The following is a 25,716-nucleotide window of genomic DNA, read 5'->3' as shown; positions in this document are numbered from 1 at the left end:
CATACTATCTTTCTTGCGTCTCTCATACACACATTATATTTCTTCATCTTACAAAAGGCTGCTCCTAAATTCTACTCCATTGTCCAGTGTTTTGATCCTATTATCCCCTGCTGAATCTCTCCAAAAATTTCTGGTATAATATCTTATTTAAGCTTTATTTTCAAAACCCACTCTCCCTCCCAAAATTCATCCTGCCTCTCATGCTACATTTATTCCACCAGTGTTCTGAAGATTCCAGATAATAGCAAAAAAACCCCAAACCACAGCTTCCTACATAAAGTAGCTTAGGCCTGCCTTTCAAGCACCCTATGCTATTGACACTGAAGTCTCTTTTGGAAAATGACTTCTACAGTGATGTGAACTCTGGTAAGCCAGGTAGATACGTGAACACAGTTCATATGCATTTCATTTTACCTCTCCCCTGCCTACTTGGATGAGTTCCTCTAAGCATGACCCTGTCCTCATATAGCCTTGAAATGGGTAGCAATGGGCAGCTTAGTAAAGGACACTGCTGCTAATAAGGCTAAGCTTACACCTTGCACTAAGTGGCACTATAGTAGCTACCAGCTATGAGCTTTCCTCATCTGAAGGTAACTTTTACATTGTTAAGTATGGTATTTCAAGGACAGCATTCACAGGGAAAAGACAGTATAATTGGTAATGTTGGCAGGTGCTGGCTCCAAAAGCTCAGTTTGAGCCTTTATTCTTTAATTTCTCATCATACTAATTTTCCTCATGAGGGCAGGCACAGAACCCGATGGGTGTTAAGAACAGCAATGTTTAGCGTATTGACCCACCTTGATGACTTAAGAGCTATTATGGAGTTTAATGCTGCATAGAAGCCAGGTTATACACCATACTTTTAAATTAAGTCAGAGTTTTAGAAGAATTGATGTGTTTATTGTCCTACTGGAGCTTGCAATTTTGGTCAAATTTTCTTTGATCTTGGTACTGTTAAAACATTAAGCAGAAGAATTATTTGATCTATGTGACTGTACCTCTGAAACAAATTAACTCCATTACAGCACTACTATGATTATTAATAATGTAATCTTTTCAGTAATAGTGCAATTTAAGCTTCATTTAAAATTACGCCTTGGAGTTCAAGGGGAGCAGCAAAGCCAATAAGGATCACATTAAGCCTCTTGTTTCAATGTGTGAGAAGCGTCATTTAAATTTTTCAAGCCAAGTCTTGGCATTGGCTTGGGGGAACTTGGCTCTGCTCAAAGGAACAGCCTTCTGTCAATGTCAAGAACAATCCTGAAGAGTAAAAACAGTGAACACAGAAGGCTGAACTGAACCTCTGAATTAGAAACAAACAGTGAGCAAAGATTAACATTTATCTGAGTCTTCTATTTTTTTCCTCCATTGCAGACATATTAACATGTATGCCATGACTTCATGTTGCTATGTACTCTAGCAATGGAACAGAATAGCAACAGGGAAAAAAAAAAGGAAATCCAAGTATACTTTAAATTGAACTCATGTCTCTGTAGAGAAATTAAAGTATCTATTTTTTGGTATAAATCTTGGAAAATCTCACAGCCTGACTATGACTTGTGCAGCTATGTTAACTGTTCAAAAGATTTTGTCAATCCTGTATGAAATATTTCCTCATCTCCTAATTTTGAAGTTTAAAGTACAATTAGGTGACAGTTTTACAGCTTTGACTGTAGGAGGAAAGCAGAACATACAAGATGTCAGTAAATTTTAAACAGGAAGAAGCAAGTTCTTGTATATTTATCTATGATAAAGATGTTTGTGAAAAGTACTGAATTAGAGAATAAAGCTCTTCTTTTCTCCGGAGGGCACTGGGAACACAGTGTAAGTGTCTGAGCATCTCGACATAGCCTCAGCAACCCTGATTTGAATGACTGCTTCAATTAAGAAAGCAGATGGTCATTTCTCCATAGTCTACTCCCTGCTGGTGTTAGTGCTAAATGATGCAGGTGCAGTTCTGTGGTGTAGAAATACAAATACTAAATTTTATTGTCGAACACATCTTCTTGTAAAAGTAACCCTGTTACTGAATGTTAGGTGCTTCTGTGGTTTCAAAAATTAATGGTTATTTGTCATTTTGAAGTAACTAAGGTAGGAGAGTTATATTCTAGTTTTTGTGAGGCTGTTCCAGAATATTTCCAAATACTTTAAATTATCACCAATATAAAAAAAAAAATCATGTGACACCATCCTTTATCCTTTAAATGTAAAGAAAATGGAATAAATAGTAATGTGATAGTGACAGTTTGTACCCCGTCATCATAAAATGGGAGCTCCCAAGCAGAATTCTGTGAAACACTAGTTGCCCACAGAGTACTTGCAGCTATTTCTTGGAAGGCTGGCTAGTCATACACTGCTGGCTTTAGTCCTTGTTTCCAGCTGTTATATCACATGAAAGACAACTAAAAATACATTAAATACTTCTCCATACAAGCAAGTTAAAAAATGCTGCAATAATGTTAGGCACTGAAAGTAAAACTGTGGTGTTCAAAGTTGTGAAGAGAAGCAAGGAAAAAAAAAAATTTACAACTTCTCTGCTAAAGTGTGGTCTGTGATATGGCAAGAGAAAACCTTGACAAGGTTCAATTTCCGTATTTCAGCACGTTTTGGATATTCAAAACTGTATCAGATCTTCAAGGTCCCAGTTCAATAACACACTCAATTACAGATATAACCAATATTTTCTGTTACAGTTTGGCCTATGCTTATATACCTCACTGAAATCAAAGCCCATGTGCCAAGTAATCATGTATTGACAGCTACATCAGGTGTTCAGAACAGACAGCAATAGATGCTTCCTAGATATTAGATATGTGGAAATTTAATAGGCTAAAGGTGATTCCTTATAAGGCCGGAAGGTGTCACTTATTTGAAATACAAATAAAATGTGCAAACACAAATTAATGAAGTGATGAAAACTGGGAGGTTAGAGTGAGTTGCAGTTTCCGGATTTGTTTGCCTGCCTACTGACAACAGTAAATTTATATTTGCACCATATAAATATAATTTGCATCATGTAAATATAAATTTGCATCGTATTGAATATTCATCTCACACTTCCTTCATATTTCTGATTTTTATTTATACTGTGGTCTCAGTGTGACTACATGTTTTGGGTTGTCTTTTTTTTTTTAGCCTCATTGTTTCCTCAGCTGGGAGACTCCCACACTTCTGATAAAAGTAATTCTTACAAACAACTCAGCTTGCAAAATGTATTACGCTGTGGGGCACTAGTATCAAGGATGCCTCACCTTAGACCAGTCTCCCATTCTCCAGACGTAGCATTTGGAATAGTCCTCACAGTCCTCTGCTTCTTTAGGTCTTGTGGACAAAACACATTTCTTGCGGGGATTGGTACACCTCACAGTCCGATGCCGTACTCCTTTACCACATTTTACAGAGCACTGTTGGAAAAAGATGTTTTTCAGGTTCTACAAAAGTTGCCAGTTACCCCATTTTATCTGCTTTTAATGACCTCTGACAGGATAACATAAATATTTCAATACTTCAGTGACTGCTTGACTTCCAATCTTCAATTGCATAGACACTGGATTTGTTAAAAACTAACAAATGAACAAAAATTCCTTACGGGGCAGAATGATAATTTTTTCATTTTCAGCTAAAAATATATAATTACATCAAAAATTATTTGCTTAAGGGAAAACTAGGCTTTTGGATAAGAAACATCTGAAAAGTTATTATGAAGTGAAAGCAAAATGTTATACTGAAAATATTAGGCAATCTCTGTTCTATGAATGGAAGGAAATATAATGAAAGAAAATCTAAATAATGTTCATAAGAATAAGATATGAAGCAACTTCAGAAAATGTCAGCTAGTGTCTAATAGACCTTTTCTGGGAGGGAAAAAAGTTAAAATGAAAAAGTAAATATTCTAAACTATGCAAGTATCCAGACTGAATTTGAAAATTCAAAGTCACTGCATATACAGCATGTGAAAACTCTCTTCAAGTTGCACAGAAGGTCTTAATCTATGTTTTTTTCCACCATTCCCACTTACACTGCCAAAAATTATGCCATTTCCTTCTCAAAACATTATCACTGCTTTTGATCATCCCACTGCTTGCAGATCAAAATTCTCCTTTGCCAAGCTGGTTATAACTGCAGGAAGCACTAATGGCTAGCTTCCAATATAATGGTGATAGTAGGAATGGCCACAGAAAACACCTCACTCTTCAAAATATATTTATTGCTTCCAACAAAAACATGCTCAATTATTTCTCCTCTCTCAAGTAAAACAAACCAATCAACTAATCTCACACCTCTGTAAGTGAATAATCTTCTCACAACCAGCTCTTGCATTGTAAACCTCTGTGTACCAAACCAGGAACTGCTGCTATTTACTTCTCTTATCTCTACCTTAGCATCTGCTTTTTATCTTTGAAAACATTCCCTATGTCTTAGCTCTTCCTTACTTGGGGATCAAGGGGTGTTGCTGAGCAGAGGAGCCCAAAGAAGGGACTGCATCCACATTCAGAAGCTGCTATTTGTATTTTGAACCCAGAGGGACCCATAGCACAGCTTCTGGTATGGGAGGCAATCTGAATTGCCTTTGCTCTTCCAGTGGAATGAGAAGCACCAAATAACCCCTTCAGCTTGTCCAGATGGCAGTGATAACAACACTCTTCTTCCTCCACTGTCAATTATTCTTAGAAGTAGTATAGCTTTTTAGAAGAAGAAGAAAGCCAAATGGACATGCACATTAAAAGATCTTAAATAGAGCTTTCTGAATAACAGTTACATTTTACAGCAATGCTTCAGGATGCAACGTATGCAAAATCATGTTATTTACAAGCTCCTTTGCACACTGCTTGTGCTGTTCTTGGAAAAAGAGGTGAGAAGAGATAGGAAGGGAAGAAAATGTTCTTCTTTACAAGCAGCCCCCTCATAGCCTCTCTGAAGCAGAATGGCAGCAACTATCTACTGATCAACATCCCTTGGTACAAAAGTGTTTCAGAGATGATCCCACTCTGAGCCCAAGGTCTGGTAGCTGATAAGTGATGGCCATAATTCCATTTACTCCTAGTTACCTACTACTACAGTCACGATATACTTGATTATACGTGCTTGAAAACTGGCCATTATTCCAGCTCATTAACTAGGTAAAATGTAGTAATTCTACATGGCTGGTTTTCCTAGTCCCTGGTCCCTTTGCCAAATCGTTGCATGAGGACCATGAAAATCATTGGGCTGAGCTGTGCCACTTGCCACTGAAGAAATCATATTCCCAGAAAATAGGCATAAATAATCACTATGAACTATTTGTATAAATAAATGCAGGACCTCAGACCAGACTCCCGCCTCCCACACAGTCATGCAGTCCTGGCCTTCACAGCGCTGTGCAGAAGCAGGCTTTGGCCCAAGGCAGTCTCTCTCCCTAGCTCTGATCAGGGTCCCATTTCTGAGCTGCTGTGTGCAGGCTACTTGTCTGTTCTGGGTCCCTTTTCCGCATGTCCTTGAACATGGAGTCCATTCTGTCATCATCCATCTGCAAAGAAATACAGGCAATGCAGTAACAAGAAATCAGGAAGGGAAAAGTACCATCACATCATCTTTCTCTCCTGCTTACCAGTACACACACCCAAGACATACTTGTGTATTTTCTGTCTCCTTTTAAGTTCACTTTGTTAATGGACTACTTATTAATCTAACATATTTTAAAATAAATAAGATGATGTTCGTATCATTTATTTCCCTAGTCCATGGTCCCTACGTTTTCAGAGTACTCTCCTCATTATAATTCCAATTAAAAAAGCTCCAAAATGCACATACATTTTTAAGACGACAGATCACTGATCAGCCTGTCTGTTATTCTCTATCTATATGACTATATGTCAAGTGCATGCCATGCATGTGAAGTCCAGCATTCTTTGAAAATACTCAGTTACAAGACAGAATCCCTCCTGTGTGAAAGGCTTGTTGCTCTAGAGGAAATACAAAAGCTCAGACTTCTTCATGTTCTTCAGGGTCAGGCCTAACTCAGGTTGCGTGATTTAAATCACAGCAGCAAGGAAAGCTGATGCATCTTGGCAGAGCCCACATATCTGGAGAGCAATCATTCAAGAACATAATTTTCCCCAGTTGTTCTGTAGCTCCAGACTATGGTCATGTGCCCTTAAAAATCAAACAGACCTGTCACTGATGCAGTACAAAAGTGTATCCCAGGAGACTTAGATTGCAAGGGAGATTTTTTAGGAAACTGAGATTTAACAAATCTGTTCCAACCTTCTGTCACGCATTTGTTGTAAGAAAATAAAACATTTAACTAAGATTTTTTTATTATCAGTCCAGAGACTCAATTTACAAATCACAGCCTGTCAAGATAATGCAATACAGTTTAAGATACTTCTTCAAGTGCCAATAACAACTAGTTATGCAAGTGTATCCTTTAGTTATATTTCTGTTGAAAGCTAACAATATTTGTTTTGTAATAATCACTAATACTGTATTAAAAATTGGACATAAGGATCATGATATCTTTCTACATCTCTCAGCACAGCATCTCTGAATACAGTTAGCAACATTTGAAATGTTTAATTTAATAAGCTGCAAGAAGTACAAAACATTGAAAATTTATAGTTGACAATGCCTCAGAAAAAGATCAGACTATTACATTTCTATCCACTAAGTGCACAGTGATGTAAATAAAATAATGATCTGCTCAAGTACGTATATAATGAAATACAAATAATGCCTCCAAAGTGTAATGCCCTAGTCTGGGGAAGTCCAAACCTCAGTGGTTTGGCCTTAAAATGCATCATACCTTGCATTTTATCAATTTCAGTATTTCATCCTTTTCAAGAAAGCTATGTCTTCTGGCTCATTTTACGTACTTTTTCAACAATATTTTCATTTTATTTACTTTGCATTGTGTTTTTTTTTTTTTAAATACCATCTACCTCTCATCCAGATGACTGCAGTAGACCTATTCAAGTGCTTACTCCTGGGGATGCTAGCCAACTATTGCTAGCTGCTCTCCCCTCCCTTGAAAGTCCACACAAGACTTTGGGACTTTATTCTTAGCTTCTTAGCTGCCATATGGAAACAGGATGGCAAACTGAAATGGTCAGTGCCAGTCTGGCTAGTCAGAGTAAGGAGCAGGCTGCCAGCTCAGCTGCAGGGACACCAAATAGGATGGGCTTTGCAGGGCACAGGTTGCATGCTGCAGCTGCCTCCTGGGGTAAAATTCAGAGGAAAAAAGCTCCTTCTGCTTCTTCCACCATTCCACTGTCAGAGTCTAGTTCTGCCTATTGATCCCCATGCAAAGGGATGGGGGGAGAGGGAGGAGCGGAGCGAAGGGAAGGCTATCTATACTTCAAGTTGCATCCATGTAGAAAACCTGATTAACAGTTATTTATTTATTTATTTACTGCTTAGTGCACCCAGAGCTTACCCACAGCTTTTAAAGGAGCAAAGCCTTGACTGAATGAAACACTAAAATATATCATTAATTAAAAGCACAGGATTAAATCCATCTTCATATGAACAGCATTTGAATTTCAATTTCATAGTACACATCAGTCTCTGAGAACACTTCCTGAAGAAAGTAATGAGCTGCTTTATTGCAGCTCTCTTTCATTAAAAGTCAGGAGAAACAACAGCCAGTGTTTCTGTTTTCCCTACGTTTTGCATTATAACCTCTTGGATGTATTTATTTACTGCACAAGCATTGCCAGAGGCAGTCATCTCTCTTAGCTCCTAAGATTTTCACATCTAGATATTACAGTTTAATTTAACCAAATCACTATTACCTGGTCTGGCATGGCTGCTCATTGCACTTGCGGATCTGTGGTTCAGGTTTTGTTAAATATTTGCACTTCTTGTTGTCCACAAGACTGATATTCTTGTTCATAATCTTTGTGCAAGAAACTGTTGTCTTTCTCTCACCTAGTGAAAAATAAAGCAGGTATGTGGGAAAACCAGGAATATGCAACTTTGTTAAAAAAGGGAAGGACAAAGGTGTCTTTATCAGGTACAGATACTTCATGTACAGTTTGGCTAAAAGAACTGTAAAACCTGTACAAGAAAATAAAAGCTATCAGGAAGCCCAAAAGGGATATTGAAGTTTGTAGGCAACAATGTGATTTTCTAGTCCAATCTTTGCACACCACTGTCAACAGTTTTGCTGCTTTATTTGTGTAACTAGTCATAGGCCAAACCTTCAGTCTTACTGGAATAACTGTTTCTCAGCCACTGAGACCCCAGCATTGAGAAAAGCTTGCAGAGGAATTACATAGAAAAGTATGGTTGTTAATTAACATATAAAATAAGGAATGACAAGTCCTGCTTCTCCGTCTTGCTTCAGTTTAGTAGTTCTGCCTAGTTTAGCAGTATATTGGCAGGCGTGGCTGGCAATCAGCTAAAGGGAATCAGCACATACACCCTTCAGTAAGGAACCTGCACTATTCCCCATGAACTAAAGAGGCCACATAGAATTATTTAGGAAGTTGGTTACTGCCTGCAGAGATCTAGTGCATGTTCTGTACAGAAACCTTGCCCTAATGGGTGGGTTGGAGCCTGGTGTCTCTTGAAGCTGGAAGTGTTAGAAATCAAAATTTAACGTAATACCTACCGTAAGCAGTAATTTGCAATTAGACTGGAGTCTAATTTTTAGAAAACTAGCAATCCTTGAATTAAAGATTTCACTTAGTAGAAAATAGGTTCATTACCATTTATTCCTATGGTTACATTTTAATACTGTTTCTATCTGGAAGTTTACTGACAAACAGGGTGTGTGCAGGAGCAGGGTAGACTTAAGCACGCAATGTTCACCAGTGGTCAGAAACATTCCTGCGGATGGAGTAGTTAAGTTATAAATGCACATCACGTGTGTGACCACAGCTGACATTTTATATGGCGCTTGTGTACGTGAGAGCACATGCAACTAATCCATCATATACAGCGTCTGAAACATTTAACAATTCTTTCTGCATTTATGTATGCATCTGTGTGTTCATATTCTCTCACACACAAAGAAAGCTTTTCTGCAACACAGGAGGTCGCAGATCAGTTACATGTATAAACATATGCAAAACCACATGGCTTCATCAATAGTTTCAATCTGACATATGCTTTAAGCATTTAAGCAAAACTACTGAAAACTGTTATATTTTGTAATCAGATTCATCAAAATATTGATGTTAAAAATTGAAACATAAATATTTATACACAGTACAAGCTGAAGCATTTTAATTTCATAAATGCTTCATATTTAAGCCAAGAACTAAAAGAATAGTTAAAATGGTTTTGTCTAAAGTAAGAAAAATCCTTCACTTGTATTTCAGAGTGTTTGCAGTAAAAACACCTTTTATGGAACTTTGTATTAACTCAGCTATTTTAGACTATAACATAAAATGAATGTCAGTTACAAGATAAAAATATAATAAATAAACATTACAGTAAAACACTTAAATATTTATTTAAGCATTAATGTAGAATAAATTACCAACATACTCATACTGCATTTTAAGACTTCTCCAGATGATAGGTAACTTTAGAAAGATTTGGGGCAATAATGAGAGATTGTGGTAGCATTTAAATTATTCTAAAAATACTTCAGGAAACTGTAAAAAGCATGAAAATTCCAAGTGAATAGGAACACACTACTAAGAAACAGAGGATGCTACTAGCACCACATACAAAATACTTTCAGGGAAGAAGCTTTCTTACCAAACCACAAAAAGCATGTTTATGGAAACTACAGTAATCTGTCATGACACCAGGATTGTTCACAGAGTCAAAGGAGCTAGAACACTGTGTTCCTTATACTGCTGTTATGAGAAAGTAAAGTGTTGCCAGGCCTTATTCAATCACAAGGTGTTCAACAGTTTTCAGAACTGCTGATTGGAGCAACCATGACTGTGAAGGTCATAAGCAGGAAAGACAGGTATCAAAAATCAGTTCAGTATTCACAGTCTATGTCTGACTAATTACACAGGTATGAACAGACCTCTACAGGTTGCATTCATTAAAAAAACTCTCAAGCGTTTTTTCAGTGTAGTTATCTACCCATCTTCTAAACAGCAGTTTTAAAGGATTTTGTTACAGCAATACTGTTCATGTTCCAGTATTTGTTTTCATAATCGTATTTTGTTCTTCCAAATTCACATTTTTTATGGTTTATAAACATAAACATAGGAAAAACAACACATCAGCATACTAATATCTGCTGTTGTAATATTTGTTCCATATGTTTCTGGATCATCCTCAACTCATGTTACTAACTGTACATATTTGATCCGAGACTGGGGTTCAGTTTTTCTGTAGTTTGAAATGTCTTTTACAGATCATTTATCTTCAATAGTTCCAAATATGGAGTGGAATGCATATGAACTTTCTATTCTTGTTCTAGCTCTTGCACTTGTATTTCTTCTTGGAAACTGTGTCCTGAATTTGCTTTGCTAATCTAGATTTTGTTCCTTCACTACCATCTTTTTCTACTTACTTTATTTGGTTTGAATCTTTTCCTAGAGTTATCACTATTCTTTTAATATAATCAGGAAGCATGAAGAATGTCCACCATTGTATGGAATCATACAGCCACAATGAGGATACTACTATTAAATACAACACTTATCATCAGTCTTAAATATTAATACACCATGTGTTTTAATCGAGATGTATATATACACACACAGCGTATATACATATATATGCATATTGTATACACACACATACATGTGTTGCATATTCTGTATATACATGCATATTGTACATAAATATACATTTTTAATATTGTGTGTTTGTAGATTATTTTATTTTACCTCCTCCACATACAGCGTCACAGTCCTCCCAGCCAGAATGAGTCCACATGAAAAGAGGCTCTGGCACTTTAGAGCTCTGATTCTCAGGAAGAGGATCCAGTGGGATTGTGTACTCGTAGTGTAGACCATAGCTCTGGTCATGGAAGAGCAGCACCTACAAGATACAGAGAAGAAAACCTACCTATGTAGACAGACACTGCACTACAAACTCTGAACTGTGAGGAGATAATCTTGACAAGCATCACAGAATGACTTAATGCCCTATAGCCCTTCAATCCTCTTGATGGATTTTGTAGAAAAAATTGAGAGCATCCAAATCAAGACAATGGGAAAAACTATTTTACTTAACATAAAGGTCAGAAAGCTCTCCATGTGAAATGAGCAAACAAAAATCACCAGAAATCTGCAGGATGATTATGTCCTGTGATTTCAGTGCTCATAAATAGAGGAGGTCTTTCTTAGATGCATCAGATTTAAAACTATTTTAGATATACCAGATAATTTGTATTTGAAGGATTTTGAATTGTGAAGTACTTCCTCATCATCTCTCCCTCTTTCTTTCTGATGACTATCAACTTCTCCACCCATACACTGAAATGCATCAAAACTCTACTTCTTCATGGAGAACTTGATGACTGCAATCATGAATTGGTGAGACTGTGCTATAGTCATTCAGGACAATAAACATCTGATATTAATTTGAATCCCTCTCCTTAAGCAGCACATCAGCTTTTATGACATTTATAAGAAAGCTGAAACCTTCCATCCTGCCTCAACAACATAAAGATTATTCTCCAATTTAAATGCATTTCTTTAGAAGTGGGCTGACAGATCTATATAGATAACCAATTTTTTTATATATATATATATATATATATATATATATAAAGCAGGTGTATCTTACATAGATCTCATTATCTTTGGGAGCCTGTAAAAACACTAGTTATCATGCTATATCATAGGAATCAGATAAAAAACCCCAATCCATATTGTCATACCAGTAAATGCAAAGGCGATGTTGTGGGACCTTTGGCTGATATTTTCTCCCAGAGACCTCTCCGAACATAATGGACAGTGGTCCCAGCAATATTGTATGTTCCTGAATGCTCTATCTTCCAGTCACTATTGATTGACTGTTTTCCAGCATCTCGAAGAGCTGTAAAATATATGATAAAAGACCATACATATATATATCTATATATATAAAAGGTGTCTGTTCATAGTGATTTGGGTCTCCTTTCATTTCCTGTTTGGATAATTTTATAAGTAGGTGAAATCACCTAACCATTTGCAAAGATATTTATGGATCCTACTATACATGAACTTCAGTTAGAACATGCTTCAGAAACACTTTGTGGAAGGAATGCTTGGCAAAACCATGTGTGTTTAACATTACTTGAAGTTAACATCAGTGTTTTAATGCCTGAAGAGACTGACAGACTCCAGCATATTTCATAATTTGATCACTGAATTAATTTAAGGTAAAGGAGCCATCCTCTATTCCTAGATCATTTCTACAATCCACACAGGCATGGGAAACAAAATTTTCACAAGACTTCAAGATTTGTGGAATTAGGCTAAAACTGAAAACATTCTAGTTCAGAATTCTTTCCCCTCTAATAACTACGTTTGCCTTTTTCACCTTTAAATGTGACAAAACTACTGTCATTGTACCTAAACACTTATTTTATACACACTCACCACAAATCTGATGCTCCCAACAAATAGGAGAAGCTTGTTCTTTTTGGCCGAATCATTCCTCTTGTTGGCCTAATTTATATTCAAAAGCATCATCAAATCAGGTAAGATATATTTCATACATTGAGAACACAGGATTTTACATTAGTTTTCTATAGTAAACGGAATAGATTCTTCTGTGAAGGACTTGAAATTTTACTTATTTTATTTTATTTTGTTGAGATCATGTCTGAATAATCATGTGAAGTAGAATATACTTGAAGTCACCTTCTGGACAAAAAGTTTTACACATTCCTCTTCATTGAAATTGCATGTTTGGCATCAGACTGTTGTAAGAGAACATCAACAGTTTAAGCCTTGTCCAGAATTTCTTTTTTTAAGTTGTAAGTTAATGTGAGTCACTCCTGTAATCATCTTCTCTCCTATTCATATTTATACTGTTATGTTTTGTTTCTATGGGAAACAATGGCAACAGGTCTATGGACTGGCAGAAATCCAATTGAGTAAGACACCACTGATGTGCACCACCGCAGCACTGTGTAATAAATGTTAAGACTATAAAATCCACTAACACTGTAGAACAACCCTGTACTAAAAATAGCCAGTGATTTTACAAGATTTAAAAACTGCTATTTTAGGTTTAGACATTCTATTATTAATGGTAATTAAGTTCTATTTAGTGTTTAAACTGTAGGGGCCTATCCTCCTCCCAGTGGAGAAACAAATGTATTCAAAAGTGCCAAGGTCCAGTTGGGTCATGCTGCTCAGATGGAGCATCATCCTCCCCCTGGAGAGCAGCAGACCTTGCATCATTTTGTCTTGTCTTTAAAATGAACCTGTGTGCCACAGCACACAAACATGTGCAGGGGACTGGAATCCCAGCCCCAGAATAGAGAAATATGCTAGATCTTGCATTTTCTGCTTTCAGATTCCTCACGTCAGCCGCTGGGGTTAGATGAAGTAAGAAAGGGTATCCTCAAGCCTAAAATTTAGGCTTGGATTCAGGCAGTCCAGCTTCTGTTCTTGACTCTGTCACACCCATATTGTAAGCAAGTTCACCGAGTTTTATTCCACACCACACATGCACTCCCACTCTACTTAGCTTTTGATAGGGAAGGATTTCCTGTACAAGGTAATGCAATACAGGAAGAAAATTCAGCACACAAGTGTATCTTCTCTCAGGCCATAAAACAAATCAAGCAATACATCTGCAACTAAAAAGACAAAGAAAGAAAACTTGGACTGGGAAAACCTACTGCAACTGTAACCAAGACCAAAATTTCAGTGCTAAAACAAGGGACCTAATTACAAGTGTACCTCTGCAGAGCAAATAGCCATCATCACAATGACAGCTAAGTGATGGTGATGGGTGCAATGTATTCCTTAATTACTGTACCAGGGATATACAGTCTTCCTATATAAATAAGGTGCAAGAGGTTACACAGCCGTAGGGATGCAACACTTTACAGTTCAGCTATTGCATCTCCCAGTGCTCAGTGTGAAGCAACAGTGTCCTGGTCCTGGTCATTCACTTGGTAAATCTGTGCCTACTAACTGTTTTATTTTTTTCCATGGAAAACTGTAAAATACTACACCACTGTATTAACTTTGAAATTTTTGCTTAAGTTGAAATTTTCACACTTTACAGAGAGGTTAAGAAAAAAGGCATTTGTACTGAAATAAGAGGGAAGTTGATATCTTTGTGAATTGTGAATTTTGCCTTTTGCTCTGTGCAAAATTTAGTCATTAGAAAAGTAACAAAACAATTTAATTTTGACTGACACTTATTTTTCTGAAGAAAATTGTTTCACTTCCATTCAGGTTATCATGTGTTCCCTTCAATCCTTCTTAAGAACATTAAGACTTAAGATTTGAGTAACTTTTTGAAAATTTCAACTGAGGTAAGGCTGACTGGTCAGTAGTTCCCAGGGTCCTCCTTGTTATCGTCTTTAAAAATGGTGCCATATTCCCTTTTCTCCAGTCACTGATGACTTCGCCTGACTGCCATGACTTATCAAATATCACGGAGAGGGGCTTGGCAACTATATCAGCCAGTTCCCTCAGGACCCTGAGATGCATTTCATCAAGTCCCATATAGTTGTGTATGTTCAGGTTCCTCAGGGGGTCTCGAACCTGATGGGAGAGACTTCATTCCACTAGTCCCTGCCTTGATGTTCAGGGGCTTCAGAGATGTGGGAAGAGTGTTTACCATTGAAACTGAGGCAAAAAACTGCTGAGTACCTCAGCCTTCTCCATGTTTGTTGTCATTAGTTCTCCTGCCTTATTTACCAGGGAGTGTGTTTGTGTGTGTGTACATTTTCTTTAATCTTCATTTTCTGACTAACATACCTGTAGAAGCCCTTATTCTTCTTTGCATTCCTTGCCAAATTCAGCTCCAACTGTGGCCTAGCTTTCCTGATCCCATCCTTACATAACTAAGCAGCATCCCTATATTCTTCCCAGGATATATGTCCCTGGTTCCACTGCCTATGAATTTTCTTCTTACACTTTAGTTTGACCAGGAGGTCCTTACTCAGCCATGCTGGTCTCCCGCCTTCCTTGACTGATTTCTTACATGTGGGAATTGAGAGATCTTGCAATCTAGGAAAAATGTTATTAAAGAGCTGCCAGCTCTGTTCTGCCCCCTTTTTCCTGAGGGCAGTTTCCCAGGGGGTTCCATCCACTAATTCCTTAAACAACTGAAATTTTGCTCTCCTAACATTCAGAGTCCTGACTTTAGTCTTCACCTGGCTCAAATCCCTCAAGATCATAAGTTGCACCTGGGCATGATCACTGCAGCCCAGGCTGTCACCAACCTTGACCTGTCTAAATAGTTCATCTGTGTTGGTAAGCAATGAACAGGGTCCAGTTATGCTGCTTCTCTGGTTGGGCTATCACCTGGATTAAGAAATTATCCTTGATGCACTCCAAGAGTCTCCTGGAAGTTTTACAGCTTGCTGTGCTGTTTTTCCAACAGATGTTGGGTTACTGAAGTCCCCAAGCAGGATTGGAGCCTGCAAATGTGACACTTCCTGTGGTTGAAGTAAGAAGGCTTCATCAATAGGCTCCCTTGGCCCAGCAGCCTGTAGTAAACACCAACCATGAAGTTTCCTTTGTTGGTTTGGCCCCTAAGTTTCACCCATAAGTTCTCAACCTGTTCCCCATTGTTTTTCAAAGATAGCTCTGTGAAGTCAATCCAATTTTTTATATAGAGGGCATTTGTTTCGTCTTGATGTGAAATAGTTTCAACAGGAGTTAGTTGTTAACCATCTTCTGTGGCCTTCTATATACGAAAGAAAAACAAGTTTCGTCCTAGTGGACTGGTGTCTGCTATGGGACCAGGTCCTCAACTAGATGACCCTGAAGTTAGAAATTACACAGTCTAAGGATTTGGTCCAAGGTATTTTAAAACTATTAGCATTACCAGAAATGAGGGATTCAAAATTTTGTACTATTTGTCAGACCCCACCTGGCTTTCCCACACCCTCTTCCCCCAAAATGTGGTCCAACATGCTTTTTTTTTACTAGGAAACATATCTCATAAAGGAATCCGACAGAACACAACACACCTATGGACCTGATACTTATAAGACAATTGGCAATTACAATGTCAGGCAGTGTTAAATTGAAGGTCTGAAGGATCTATATCCCCAAAGCGGTTTGATAGCATCTTTGAGAATAATGATACAGTTAATCCACTTCAGTTCAGCTGAAAACAAATAATTCTCTCTTTTCCAATTAGCACAAAAAAATTTTAGGTTTTATATTGTATCTCATTTGTATAGTTATATACCATTAACCAATCTTATTAATTCATTGTGGGGCCTGGACCTGTCATGCCATTATACAAGCATCACATGAATGAGCTCTCTAATCTCCAATTCTGGTGGATCTCTCACACAAAAATACCATAATCTTCCTTTTTGTATCTTACATTAAGAACTTTTTTGGAAAAAACTTTTAACACCTGTTAAATATAAATGAAAACTTAGGGACAGAAAAGGAATCATCTTAGACAACAGCAATCTAGATAATGCTTGAAAGAACTTTTTTATAGCTGTTCTTACAATAATTTTTTTAAAGTAACTGACAATGAACTAAGTCCCATGTCAACACAGTTACAAACAGACAGGGTTATCACTGCTAGTTTATTCTTTAAAAATAAATGTCAAAATTCTTTCTTAAAAATTGAATCAAATTCCAAAATTAATAAGCATACATTTTAGGAAATATCAAATTAAATAAACACTCTTCCCTCTCTCTATACTGCTACAAATAATTCCTATTCCTGAATGCTATACAGATGAAAGAAGAATTCCAATCTCTTACACATTTTCTCACATAACTTCATTAGGGAGGAATACCTAATGCTTGGCTATATCACTGCTCCTATCTCCCCACAGGGGAAAAGAGACAGTACAGACCTCGATAAATCAATTGATTCAGTAAATGCAGTTGCAAGTTACACGTTATCTTTTCTCCTAGGATGCCAGAGCTTCTGTTACTGTGGTGTATTTTGATATACCTCAGATAAAGAAGATATCTGAGGTGTTCAGGTAGAATTCCTCCAAAGATTTGCTTCAATAGCACTATCACCCAGTGATGTTAATGATGTGGGCTGTAGTTTTACTGATCACTTTAGCAACATCATTGCAGCTTCCAGGTCATAGTGACGCTGCTTTCTGACCACCAAGTAAGTCCAGAGAGGGCCATTTCATTTTGGCACCCTCTGTATTTGACCTGTGCTGTACAACAAGGATCAAATCTTCCCTCTGTTTAAATTAGCCACAGCTAAGCCACAGCTCCTACTGTATACCGGATTAAATTGTGTTTACAGCTATATCACTAATTATACAATTATTATTTCTATTAACTATATATTATATAGCACACATTACATAATAATTTATACATATATGCATATTATTCTACGTACAATTATGATTAATTATAATTAATCAAATATTTTAATAATAATTATCAGTATAATTATTAATCATATAATGAGCTATATTATTTAAAAACCTTAATCCTAAAATGTGTATATGACAATTAGCAAAACAGAAATAGTGTTGGTCTGTATCGACTCAAGTACAGAAATGCAAAGTACCATGCAACATAAAATTAGCATCCAGAAATACAAGATAGAAAACAAATCAGAAACACGAGAGAATTTAATCTGTATTACATTTCACATTTTTAATCCCAGTATTTTAAAGAATATTTTTTTCTAAAGATGAGATTTATGCCTTCTCCCCAAAACTTTTAAGTTACTCCTATTAAGAAATATTCAAAATGTTACTCCTTTTCAGTTCAGATTTTTGTGCTTTCAGAATAAATCTCCTATAAGTGAAAAAAATTTAAATACACTAGTAAAAAAAGAAAAAAAAGGTGCAAAACGGAAGTTTTAATTCAAAATATTGTAACAGATCTGCTCCTGCTTCTCCATAAAGGCTTAACCAAAAACTATTGCAGTGAAATACTGGCTTATCCTTATTCAGACTGACATTAGTGAAATTCGGAAAAGTGGAATTTAAGTGACAAGCAATTAAAAGCCAATTATGTGCTAATTAGAACTTTTCAAAAATAAGCAGCATGACTGACATTATTTCATGGCCATAAAAAGCATTACATTCTTTTTGCCTTTTGTAAGGTAAGGGATGAATCAGTTTGCTACTCATGAAAAAGGAATTAATTTCCCTAAATACAATTCCAATATTTATTTATTTTTGAACTATTTAAAAAATAAAAAGTAATAGCATTTCTGTTGTCCACATACGTAACACAGTATTCACACTGAGGAAAATAAACTTGGAAAAATTAGAAAATATATCAATAAAACTTCAGTTATCAATTTGACACTCTTACATATTCATGCCTATGGTCCATTGGGGAACAATGAAATAATCCAGATCTCTAAATGATCTGTGATATCTTAACAGGGCAGGTGCAGACCCCATGATAAACCAAGATTCACCCATTGATAACTTAAACTTTAAGATTCACCATCTTCAACATTCTCTTAACTGAAATACTGAGAAAACTCATGTTAAAAGTTCCTTAAAATGTAGATATTACTTATAAGCAGAACTAAGGGAAATTTTTCAATTCAAATTCAGGGAATTCAAATTCAAACCAGGGAAGTTTTCATTTCACTGCCTATTTCCCATATTTTCTCTCTCAATTTAAACTTAAGCAATACATGAAACAGCACCAGTTATGTTCTTTCATATATTCACTTAAATCCTGTAAAAATAATAGTAATAAATTGTACTCCCCTGCACAACAGCTTTAGAACTCATTAAAAGAGAAAAATTTTTTTCAATGAAAAGAAAATTTCATAGAAATGGAAAAACTAAAAGTATTAATTGTGATTAAATTTGTTCATTAAAAAATATAGACAATTCCAAATAATGCAAAGAATATGTTTCTGCTTCCTTAGCCTAATTTTAGAACTTTTGTTTGACTTTGTTGGGGATTTGCTATATGTTGGTCAGTGTGGGTTTTTTTGTTGTCTGAGCACAAGTTATTCCATATTTCAGTATAAAATTGTTTTCACTAGTTTTAACATGAAGTGTTTTCCTTACCACTTTCCACATGAAAAATTGAAAATGTTAAAGTATGCAGAATTTTTCTTAAACCATCTAAATACATTATTTGAAACATTCTCTAAACAAAATGAGATGAGATAAAAGTTCAAAATAAAACCTATATGAGGAATGGTGATATAACCATTCTTTTATTTTGTTATTTCTACAGAATTTCTTTAGACATATTCTTCACCTTTTTTTTTTTTCCCACACAGAGTTTTGTTTAATCACAAAAGCATGTTTAGCTAGCACTCTTCAGTGCTGACCAAAAAAGGACATGAACACTAAAACATACAACATTTACCTAAATAACTGTGAGCTGGTTTTTCTTCCACAACTTTGATTCTCCTTGCTCCTGCAGGTATCACCAAAGCTTCCACATAACCTAGACATGAGGCCAGATGTCCCGAGTTAAATACAGAAGGGTAGAAAAGTACACCTTGTATATTTTTTTTATTTCTTTTCCCCTATTTTGCTTTTTAAATGTAACAAGTTATAATTTAAACAGCAGTGGTTTGAAGGTTCTTGCGAAATGTTGAAACACACTATGAAACTGTGTGTTATGTGTAATATATATACCATGATATACAATTAAGAGTTTAGCTAAGTAAAACATAACGAGAACTAGTGAGGCTGGGCAGGTTGGGCTGGAGCAGATGAAATTGTGTCTGGCCAAGTAGTTTAGTGTCCACCAGATAACCATAAAAGAATTCCAACTTCACTCAGCATAGAGAGACAGATGATACAGCACTAAAACCCAAACATCTTCCCACTGTTTGGCTTTTGTTTTGGTTTTGTTTTTTTAAAAAATTTTGTGCTCCATCTCCCTCTTCTTGCTTTAACACATTCAAACCCTGTTTGATGAATGGCTTTAGTTTTTAAGTTTTTTATTAATCATTTGCTTTACATTACAATAAGACTATAGAACAAAGACATGCTGTTGAGCAATTTGTGTTAGGTAAAAAGGAGTGAAAAGGCAATGCAGATTGAAAAACACTGTGCAAGCAAGAATGTTATAAATAATAAAAAAGTATTTTAGATTATCCATGTGAACTTCAAAAAGTGGACAGTAAACCAAGTTTTTATTCTGTGTAGCTATGTAATGCTCTATAACAAAATACTGAGGATTTACAACACCTTTTCAATAATCCTGAAATATGAAAATTAAATTGCTGCAAAGCAGCGTTATTTTTCTTTAATTTCCTTAAGAGCTAATAACACTTTCTAAGTATTGTTGGCAGTCCAGCTTCTTAAGAAGGAAAATAACTTACGCAGTTGTTTAGAAGGCAGTACCACAATAATGTGGATTGACACAGAACTCTCAGTAAACTTGAAAGTGTGTGGATATTCACATTAACTATAAAAAGGAGCTGACACACTGTAATTTCTATTAGCAGCCATCTTCTTTGTACTTTTTCATCCTGTAGTCTTCCAGACTCATCTGTGGTTTGGGATCCCTGCTCTGCATTACCTTCAGCTTAAGAGAGGACCAGACATAAACATCTAAAGACTGACTAAATTTTTCTTTTTTTTTTGAAGTACTATACTTCCGTCTACAATGCATTGAAGTCCTTGGTTTTCCAGATATACTGTCTGCTTCTAATTACAGTATTTTTTGATGTGATTTACTTACTGTTTTGAAATTCTGCACATTTTCTACTCAAGAAACTGAAAGTGTAATGGCAAACAAATGCTGAAAACAGTTGGCCAAACACTGTTTCAAAGAAAAGACTTTTCTTGGAGAGAAGGTATACATGGTGCACATTAAGGATTTCAATCCCCTACTCTGTCAACACTATTGTGCTGGAGCCAGTCAATTATTCTCATTCAAAGAACAGATCACAGCAGTATTTGAAAATCTCATGTTCATTCTGCATCAGAAAATCTATTTGCTTTTTATGATATGTTATTGTTAGTATAAAACAATGAATAAAGAAAAGATATAAGACTTCTTCACACATTTAGCTTTATATTCTCCCATTGCCTGGCTTGGTTTAGTGATGTTACTCTAGGTAACAGATCATAATTTGGGTATTTATTTTGAAGAACACTAAATTAATCTAAACACTATAAGAATTTACAGGTCATTTATTTACTAAAAATACACATTTTATTTCACAGATTTTTTAAAAATCAGGCTCTTCTATGAAATAATATGTGTCTTAATGGAAGACAGATAATTCCTTAATTTTATAATTGAAACAATTTGCAATGATTTTGCAACAATTAAATTTAAAAATACTCATGCATTCTTATCTTAAATGTCTCATTATCTTAAAAAAAGTAGATCTGAAGTTCTTGTGAAGAACTGTATAATTTTAAGACATATAGATAGCTTTTTAAAGTTCCCAATGTTCAAAGTAATCAAACAGCTACTGGTTTCCTGAGTATTTGAAAGAAACAGACTTACCTGCTCCTCTGGTATGGTTAAAATCACCTTTAATAACTTTGCATGACTTTCCATTACCATTGCATACACCGCAATGATCTTCACGAGCCAGAGATCCCAGTATGCCATCACAGCCAAATTTCTGTGGGAGAAGAAAATAAAGCTATTGAGACACAGGCCATGCTTTTCATAAAGCTGTCTTTAGTAGTGGACATCTCACCCTTCGGCAAGACACCCTAATCAACATGATCTAGCCCTGCTCAGAATGAGGGTTGCACCAGTTTGTGTGCAGAGATCCCTTCCATAATAATTTTTTCTATGATTTTATGTAGATTGTTGTATTCACTCTTCCTATATGGTTGGCTATCTCTACCAGCTGCTCTCCAAGAGAAATATGAGGTTCCCACCTCCCCCCTGGGACCTCTGGCACTTCTGAGCCACTGTGGAACACACACCCCACAGGCCCTCCTGCTCAGCCACTGCAACATGTGCAACTCTACTGCTTTCTACTCAAAATACGGGAGTTTCTTTGCCATACCCACAATGGTAAAGTGGTGTCTAATGTCAACCTAATGTCTTATTATGAATAGGATGTGGACACATTTGGAATATGTAAATGTAAATTGTATTTCTGTTTTGCTAAAAAGTATTCAGTTTAAAATAAATTAAGTTTACACGAGCACCTCCACATTACTACGCTAGACACATTTCTATCAATAAATATCAGTGGTAGCTTGACAACAGAAATACAGTTAATATCGTATGCTGGCCTGATATGAAATAAAAGCCTTTTAAAGTCTAGAGAAGTCATCACAGGGTAACCTTGTGCACTGTATAAATGCATCTGATAAAACCAATTAAACCTCAAGACTGTTTGATAAATAATGAAGATAAAAGCTTGGTAAAAGAGAAAATAAAGGATTCCTCTAAGACAAGAAACCACAGTCTATCAAGGTGCCACCCATTTTCAGGCACTTTAAGATTGTTACTTCACTTCATGCACAGAATTTTTATTAGAGTCCTACCTAAAAAAGCAACAGAGATTTCAAAACACAGGTTATAGCGTAAGCATTCGAAGAGCTGTGTATACAAAATGGCACATCTACAAGATAGAAATAGCTAACTCTACAGCTGTAGTCCCCAAAGTTCTTCCCAATGGGTTGTCTAAGAAGACAGGGTAAAATGTGTAAGACATTACAAATTAAGACTTTCAAATCTAATTAGAGCCTATCTGTCTGACTGTTGATATGCTAAGAAGCCAACTCAGTCTTAGTCTGGTGGGTTTCGTTTAAGGCTCTTTTTTTTGTCTTTATCAGTTGGTTGTGAAAAGTGAATGATTAAACATTTTTTCAGGAAAAATGATGTATGTATTATGTTCGTGATTAAATCTGTAATTGTTACATAGTGAACTATAGCCCCAATTCAGCAAAGTATTTAAGAGTATTCTTGTTTCACGCACTCAGTCACTCAAGAATGGATAACCATAGGTACATATAGGCATTTGTATGCATATGTAGATGCAGGCATGTATATGTCTATAAGTTAATTTGTTGAAGTTATTACAGTACCTAGCAATGCTGTTTCTCTGTTAAAGGTTGTTTTTTATACTGAATTCAATGTGTACCATTAGAAGTGGATAAAGAAAAAAAACAGCTCTGTGAGATTTTCATATAGAAGAGTTTCCATATGAGGCACTATGAACGTGACAAAAGAACTTCTATGAACTAAATGAATTCTGAGGATCAGGAACAGCATAAGCACTCAGCTTTAATTATCTGTTATTCTTCTCCTTCGGTCTTGGTTTATTTAGATGTAAAATTTTGTTCTGTTGAAAAAGGCAGAATTAGACATACATACGTATACCCCATGGCAAAATTTCCAAACCTGTTGAAAGCTGAGGCTTCTCTTAGAGGATGAAATCAGTTATACTCATTTTCCACTCTGCAGCAGTTTGTTAGTAAGCATCCTTACCATCACAGATACACATTCCCCAAGCTAACCCTTCAGCTGCTTCACATACTGTGTTGCACTGAGTGAAATTAGCTTAAAATATTTTAATATGATGCAAAAAGAGGCGTTCAGTCTTGATCATGTGTATTGCAACATGCTATCACAGAAATAACACATGCGCATAACAATTGTATATGCTGGCATATGTGTGCCTGTGTATCCAGGTTCAAAACAAATAATTCATACCTGGCATCTACCATCTGCACAGACATCTAACCCATGCTGGCCACAAGAAGTCCCATCCATCACCTTTTCTGTTAGAAGAACAGGTTGATCCTTTCCACCCGGTGAACAGAATAAGGCACATGGCTTTTCTGTAGTAGCAATTAATGGAAAAAAACACCACATTGGTAAAAGATCACTTAACAAATATTATCAACATTATTTTTAAAACTGATATTTGCTTATCTGTGTGGCATGAATCTACATTAGCATAACTTAGATACAGTGCAAACAAAAAGATTTTGATCCTTTTCTCAGCTATTTGAAAAACTCAAGTTCTTTTTCCTGCTAGAGCATACTGGTGCTATAAACTTAGCCTACATAGTACTCATGTCATGTTCATTGTTGCAATTAAGAATATGCACATTACAGCTGTTGGAATATTTTGGTTGTAATCTATACTTTCATTCTACTATATTTTTGGCAGATCATAAATATTGGTTAAAAAAGAAACTTAACACTTTCCAGATTTTCTAACTATACAGGTCAAAGAGAAAAAAATTAAGTAATGGAGACATCCTGGGAAGAAAAATACACACGTTTATAAAGTCCACATTTAAAAAAAAGACAAAAAACTGAACACATTCTTTCTAACATCTTTGCCAAGGTCAGGCAATTTTTTACTATGTTTGTAAAACATTCTGCAAATCATTTCTAATTTTGAAGGAGAATAAAAAAGTAATAATATCCTATGTATCAATGTACTCCTAATGGTCATAATTTATAAATGAAGTTTGCTTCACCACTGCCAAAGTAATACCAAATAAAATAAATTAAGTCTCCTCTCAGTGGTTAACTGAGTACAAAATGACATGATTTTTTCACATCTTTATTCACAAGTGTACTGACTCAGAACTTCTTCCTAAATTTGTTGCAGATTTTTGAAAGGATAAAGTCAATCCTGAACTTGAAACTGATTTCACTTGGACACAATGTACGCCACTCTGACTTCATTCTGACTTCTAGATTCCTGGAGTGCATTTTTATTAGTAAATTAAATAGTTCCAGGAAACGTTCATGGGCACTGGAATTCTACTGTCTATACAGCTGAACTGTAAAACAGTCTATGCCACATCTTTTTGCATGTTCTAACTAGCACTAGCTTGGTCTAGACTGGAAATTGCCACCTGAAAAGAACCTTTTCCAAAAAGCAGTTCAGATATGACCATCACTTTTAGAGTGCAAAAGAGCTGAAATGTATGGACACAGACTTCTGTGCCAGCTGACTTAAACATCAGAGAGTGGTCTGTGCACTTTTTAATTTACTAAAATTGGCACAGCTTCTGGGTATCTCTAGGGGACTGGTGCAAACAGTTGTGATCTCTTTCGCCAACAGGTGAAGCCAGTCAGACACAAGACATCTCCAACTGAGAAGCGTGAGTCTCTGTCTGAGTTTGTGCCCTCTGCATTCCTGATATACTCCTTAAATAATAATCCCAAAGTTCCCTGGGACATTTAAGTATGTATCAGCATTTTTTAAAGAAATACAAGACTAACAACCTAAACATTATTTTAAGGACACTGAAATCAAAGAGACAGTAACTCAACAACACCAGAAAACTTCAACAGACTATAAGACACCTCATTCCAATACAGCATCCATTTTGGACATGGTGCACAATTAGTGTCTACAAAAAGCTAAGAGTGTAAATAATTAAGGATTTGGGAACAATGTACTTCTGTAATGCTGGAATTCTTTAGCTGGTGTCTTTTGTGTCTCCTGAGAGATACCTCAAGACAACAGGATCTCTCAGAACAAAGTTAGACAAAAGCAACCATCCATACTCCTCAACATGGGACAAGAGAGTGTTAAGATTTTTCATCAGATGACTGAATAATATAATCTAAGTTTGCAGTATGCATTACATATGGATTTCTGCCAAAATCAAATACTGATATGTGAAATACTCAAGTGTTAAGCTAAAAGGGCTCACTCTTTCCTCAAAAACAGAAGCTTACAATATCCGTATTGTCTTCTTGGCTTTGTAGGCAGAAGGATAACTGATATATGCATGCTTAATGTAGT

General features: G+C 36.0%; 1 protein-coding gene across 1 annotated transcript in view; it reads right to left on the bottom strand.

The window, feature by feature from the left end:
- The window catches only part of ADAMTS19 (ADAM metallopeptidase with thrombospondin type 1 motif 19), a 152,719-nt gene that overhangs the window by 17,270 nt on the left and 109,733 nt on the right, over positions 1 to 25,716 (bottom strand). Inside the window, exons 14-21 of the mRNA XM_074812052.1 lie at positions 23,655 to 23,782; positions 21,480 to 21,600; positions 19,374 to 19,454; positions 11,780 to 11,937; positions 10,782 to 10,935; positions 7,770 to 7,905; positions 5,302 to 5,506; positions 3,252 to 3,404 (exon numbers count right to left, since the gene is read on the bottom strand). Coding sequence (XP_074668153.1) covers positions 3,252 to 3,404; positions 5,302 to 5,506; positions 7,770 to 7,905; positions 10,782 to 10,935; positions 11,780 to 11,937; positions 19,374 to 19,454; positions 21,480 to 21,600; positions 23,655 to 23,782 — 1,136 coding nt within the window. The remainder of the gene's footprint in view (positions 1 to 3,251; positions 3,405 to 5,301; positions 5,507 to 7,769; positions 7,906 to 10,781; positions 10,936 to 11,779; positions 11,938 to 19,373; positions 19,455 to 21,479; positions 21,601 to 23,654; positions 23,783 to 25,716) is intronic.

The sequence above is a fragment of the Strix aluco genome, chromosome Z (assembly GCF_031877795.1).
Source record: "Strix aluco isolate bStrAlu1 chromosome Z, bStrAlu1.hap1, whole genome shotgun sequence".
NCBI lineage: Eukaryota > Metazoa > Chordata > Aves > Strigiformes > Strigidae > Strix > Strix aluco.
Note: the sequence above shows the minus strand (reverse complement) of the source record. Positions and strands in the feature narration are given on the sequence as shown.